The following is a 5358-nucleotide window of genomic DNA, read 5'->3' on the forward strand; positions in this document are numbered from 1 at the left end:
ACAAATACTCCTCCCCAAAGAATTAGAGCGTGCCACTCTTTATCTTTCGTCTTATCTGCACTCTGGCGAAGCAAAGCATAATAATCATTAGCCTCAGTCACGACCCACCCCACGCCTGACAGAGCAAGGCCGTGTTAAGCTGTCGCTTTAAGACCGATTTCCCCCCATTGTCAAACAGTCGTGAGCAGGAAGAGGAAAACGAAAGCACAGCCTGACAAGCGAGAGAGAGGGGGTGTGAGGAGGGGAAGGGGGTGTGGGAGGGGGGTGTATTTAAAACACGATGCTGCTGCTACTGCACAATAACGGTGCCCGCTGCTTCATGTGGAGTCGCGCGCCTGTGAAAAGGCACGCACGGACACGGAGAGCCACGCAAGTGACCTTCTGATCGCATCAGACGGCGTGTGCATTTTAATAAAAGAGCGGAGAGGCAGCAAAGTCCGTGCGGGGTGAGGAGTCACACTTGGAAAAAAAGACGCGAAGTCTCTCCGCGGGTCACTGCCTCAGGAAATGATGACAGTGTCCTCCATCACGGCTTAGCCGCTTAAAGCGAACACTTCGCGTCTTGCGGCCATTTCGTATGGACTCAGCTGCCTTCGATTGAACACGTTTGAAAGCCTGACGCGGGCTGCTGGTGGTGCTGGTGGTGCCGGGGGAGCAGGTGCAGCGCCCGCACGCAGCTTCGCTTCGCGGGTCCCCACTGAGCTTGCTGGCCGGTGACTTCAAAATCGAATCTGGTGGACCAGGCTGGACATCATCTTTGAAGAATGACATCCACTATAGAGAGGAAGACGCTGGAGGCCAGCGAGTAAGTAGCAATGAATGATGTTTAAATAATGTCATTTCTGATTCAAGTAAAAGTATCCGTGACGCATCAGCACTCACGGGACAGCCACAACTCTCCGGTGAGACAGCTCCAGAGAGCTGGTAGCATAAGGTCTGAAGTATCCTGCTGTTAAATTAAAAATGGCAAAGTTTAAGAACAGAGTGATGTGTTAATGTTAATGTGAATAATAACACAATGAAGGTCTTGCGAGGAAAAAGTGGAGCGTTAAGGCACTCCCTAGCGTAAATCGACATTTAAAAAAAACCAAACTATGTTGTGTGTGACATACTTTTTATTAGTTAGCGGTTTAATATCCAATGGCTCCCTCAGGTGGATGGGAATAAAACACATCTGTGCACACAGCTCCAGCTCAGATATACATGTGGTTGTGTAGCACTTATTAGATACAACACAGTGTGAATATTGATGCAGAACACTAACTGTGCCTTTGGATCAGGAAATGTTTGGTTTATTTGCATAATAATAGCAAAATATCAACAGGTTACCAATAAGTATGTGTCAGAGCTAGAACAGTTCTTTTCCAGTATTTGATTCATCAGTTAGCAGAACGTTTGAGAGACCTGCATGTTACATTGACTAACTAACCAATCACACAACTGAGGGAAACCTTTGCAGATTAACTGATGAAGGAAACAAAAATTGGATGCAGCCCTAAATCCTTATTGCTTTTTTTTTTTTTTTCCAGGGAACCGGTGGATGAGGTCCTCCAGATGCCTCCATCTCTGCTGACATGCGGTGGATGTCAGCAGAGCATTGGTGACAGATTCTTCCTGAAGGCCATCGAGCAGTACTGGCACGAGGACTGCCTGAGCTGCGATCTGTGTGGCTGTCGGTTGGGGGAGGTGGGTCGTCGGCTCTACTACAAGCTGGGAAGGAAACTGTGTCGGAGAGATTACCTCAGGTTGGTTCAGTTGGTAGTGATATTATGAATTAATCAATTAGGTCGTCTAAATGAGGTCTGGTCAACATGTTAAAATGTCCTAGCATGGAGCTTAAAGCCATAAGCATCAATATTAAACCAAAGTAGACTGAGGATATTGAAGTCTACATGTAGTAGAATATATTGCTGTTCACCCTTTTAGTTAAGAAAAAGATGCACTTTTTGAGATGCACTAGTATGTATATCTTTTATCACACCTTAAAGGCTCATGGAGAAACACTTTGGGCAAGTATAGAAATTTCTAACCTCTTTCCTGCTGTAACTTTTTTATTGAGGAAAGTGCGGACAAGTTGAAATAGATTCAGGAGAAGAAGGCAGGTCTCTGTTAAAGAACTGATAAAATTTGATATGATATGTAGCTGTGTGCACAGCCACATCAGGTAAACACATTTACCTAAGATAAGATCAGGAGGAGATACAAAATCAGGCAGACCCACTGGTGTACTCTTAATACGTAATGTGCTTTCAAATATGTAGTATCAATCAGTGGCAGAACCTGTATGATTGGACCTGGCTTGTGAATGCTCTGTATCACCACTATAAAGGTATGTGTTGCTTTGATGACGATGCATTTCCACTTTATGGTGAAAAATATGGACCAAAAGTAAAGCAGATCAGTACAACCTATCTGTAAAATAAACAAACAAGAAGCAGGTAATGCAATGCTTCGATACTTCCGCACCATTTCCCAGAAATTCAGCTCTGATCCATTTATTATTGCTAATAATTGCTAAAAATCGTGGGTGTTTGTGTGACATTTTCAGCTTCTGAAGATGAGCAGGATAGAAAAAGTCTGTGAAGCACTGGTGGTTTCTAACAGCTCAATCCCTCAGGCTCAGGGGAAAGATCCAGAGTACCTTAATGGAGATACTGTCAGTCTCTCTTACAGCTTCACATCATTAAGAGCGAGTAAATGTTTTCCATCTTCCTCCCAGTAACATGTTGATGTCCTCTCATCCACTCAGGCTTTTTGGCCAGGACGGTCTCTGCGCCTCCTGTGAAAAGAGGATCCGAGCGTTTGAGATGACGATGCGTGTGCGGGACAAGGTTTACCATCTGGAGTGCTTCAAGTGCGCTGCCTGCCAGAAGCACTTCTGCGTGGGTGATCGTTACCTTCTCATCAACTCAGACATTGTGTGCGAGCAGGACATCTTTGAGTGGACCAAGCTCAACAACAATAATATGGTTTAGGAGGATGTCTTCTTCCCCCTTGATTCAAAGGGAATGGACTACTGATAGACATTTTATATTTAAAATGCAGGCTTTATAATGCATTTGAAATCAATATGGAATCATTAAAAAAAGCAAACGAGGGGCTCTGCATGTCTCCCTGATGGGGACTAATGAAGACTGCACCAGCAATAACCGAGAGCTTTTTTATTGAAGGCAAAAAATAAATGCTCCAATACTGACAATGTTTAAAAATGCAATATTGGTCATTTGTTGTACGCTGGAACAAAAACAAGATAAAAAAAATATTTGTCCAGTTTCTTGCAGTCTTTACACTGAGCAGATCAGCAGCTTGTCTTTTATGGATTTGTAATTTCTTAATACTTTCCCAGCGCTAATTATTTTTGAACTTTGTTAAAAGAATGCGTCTCTCTCTAAATCTAAACATACATTAACTGAATGCTTATTCATTGTAACTGTAATATGTTAAAGCAGTGGTTGTCGGGCTTTATTTTGCATGCCTCCAGTAAGAAGCTGAGAAGAGATCAACCACCTTATCACTTCCACCAACATATATTTCTTCGTATTTTTATGAAAAATTAACGAAACAAGCATTGAAGCTGAATTTAAATCAAATTCAAGTCATCATTATAGCGCTCCACTTCATTCATTCAACTTAAGTTGATATTTTTCCACATACAACCAAGGTCCACTTCACAGTTTGTGAAACACTCTCTTAAAGTCATTGTTTGCCTGTGGACAAATTTAAAATGCTCGAACGGCCTGCTGCACTGGCTGATTCACTAGAAATTAGGTGGAATGAATGAAGTGGATGTGTGCCAGGTGAATGCTGTGTCTGTACATCTATGATCGTTTCTGAAAGTTTTCAAGAAAATTTGTGAGAATTTATTAGGAAATTACAGACCTGTAATTAAAGCATTACCTGATTTTCATATTATAAATGAAAAACAACATCCACTTATTTAAAAAAAAAGAAAAAAAGAAGAAGTTCTGATCAGAACGATTATGTATTACCGGGTTGAACTGGTGGCGCCCTCTAGTGGTCAAGGAACCCATGCAATTCTTGTTTTACTGACTTTTCAGAGGTTTTGCATGCGTCTTTTGTAATTTTACCTATTCTCTGGACATCCATTCAAGACTTTTTGTATATTAACCTTGAATTTATTTAATAAATGACAATTCAGAGCAATACTGACCATCTTTGGGTGTCTTCCTGGCAGTCACAAAGAAAAAGTCAAACAGCTTGTGAGATCGTGATGCAGATACAATTTGTAACACGTTATTTACCAGAATAACAGCAAATAATATGTTAATTATGGTCAAGATAATCTCTTTATGCTCTGAACAGGAATGGCAAATCAGAGTTGGAATATATACTGCACATTGGTCACAGCAACAGTAAAACAAACATGCTAGGAAGTTATCTAGAATGTAAACACAAGAAGCAGAGAATTGAAGTACCACTTAGTACCACTTTGACCAACAGACAACATGAAAACCAGCTTCATCTGTGTCGTTTGCATCCTGATAGGTTAAGCGGAGTCATGACTATAACTGCTTAAAAATAAAACGCAAACATTAAACTATAATCACCTTGAGTAATAGATGTTAAGTTAATGTATTTCTTATTATGATCAATATTTTGTACACAACATCTCAGAAGCTGAAAGCAGAGCGAAGCTGCAATAAATCTGATTAAAAGCTTGTTTTATCAAGCTTGTTAGAAGGTGTAAATAGAAGGATTTGGCAACTAAGTAAATAGATACCAATTCTTCAACCCAGTTTTTAGCCACAAGAGGTCACTAAATGATTTATAAATTCAAGCTTAAAATAATGACATTTCAGTTTGTTTTAGGGGTTTGTTTGTTTTTTGCCAAGGAGAAGGAGAGCTCCCCAATAAGATCAAACTCTTCTGACATGATCGAGGAATCCAAGAGACAGAAATAGAAGAATCTTCTAATGAAGTCATGATGTCTAGGGCTGTAATGCTCAATCCTTTCCTTACTCTCACTGTCTGTCTTCAAAGCTGGGACACAGTGTTTTTTCTCTCTCCTCACGACTGCCAGCTGACAACTCACTCTGAACTGGCCGCAAAGCATGCTCCTCCAGTGCCATCCAACAACGTCCTGCCATCCCCAGTTATCTTTACTGGCACCCGCCAGTAATTGAATCCATGAGCCGCTCTGGAATAAAGGCGCCTGACCACATGATATTAGCTGGTGAGGGAGACCGCTTTAGCTGGCATTAAGAAGTGGTTGAAAGATGTGATTGGGAAACAGTCTGCAACAAAGGAGACATAGGAGAGACTAAAAAGGAGAGAACTGGGTGAAAAACCCATGTCAGAGCACAGAAGCTCCAGGATGATTAGCTGGGTCTGATAGTT

At 41.4% G+C, this 5358-nt stretch overlaps 1 protein-coding gene across 1 annotated transcript; it reads left to right on the plus strand.

Moving 5' to 3' along the window:
* Nucleotides 1–260: 260 nt before the first annotated feature.
* On the plus strand, nucleotides 261–4166 carry lmo2 (LIM domain only 2 (rhombotin-like 1)). The gene is made up of 3 exons (XM_040026002.1): nucleotides 261–805; nucleotides 1530–1745; nucleotides 2750–4166. The coding sequence occupies exons 1-3, from the start codon at nucleotides 765–767 to the stop codon at nucleotides 2973–2975; spliced, it is 483 nt and encodes a 160-aa protein (XP_039881936.1). The 5' UTR covers nucleotides 261–764; the 3' UTR covers nucleotides 2976–4166.
* The last annotated feature ends 1192 nt before the right edge of the window (nucleotides 4167–5358 follow it).

This window comes from Simochromis diagramma, unplaced genomic scaffold (assembly GCF_900408965.1).
Source record: "Simochromis diagramma unplaced genomic scaffold, fSimDia1.1 OVJJ01000293.1, whole genome shotgun sequence".
NCBI lineage: Eukaryota > Metazoa > Chordata > Actinopteri > Cichliformes > Cichlidae > Simochromis > Simochromis diagramma.

Bases quoted from the DNA above. Each gene is read 5' to 3' on its own strand.
- lmo2 (XM_040026002.1), top strand. From the start codon at position 765: ATGACATCCACTATAGAGAGGAAGACGCTGGAGGCCAGCGA. The intron at 806-1,529 runs GTAAGTAGCAAT...TTTTTTTTCCAG, and splicing joins AAGACGCTGGAGGCCAGCGA to GGAACCGGTGGATGAGGTCC. The intron at 1,746-2,749 runs GTTGGTTCAGTT...TCATCCACTCAG, and splicing joins TGTCGGAGAGATTACCTCAG to GCTTTTTGGCCAGGACGGTC.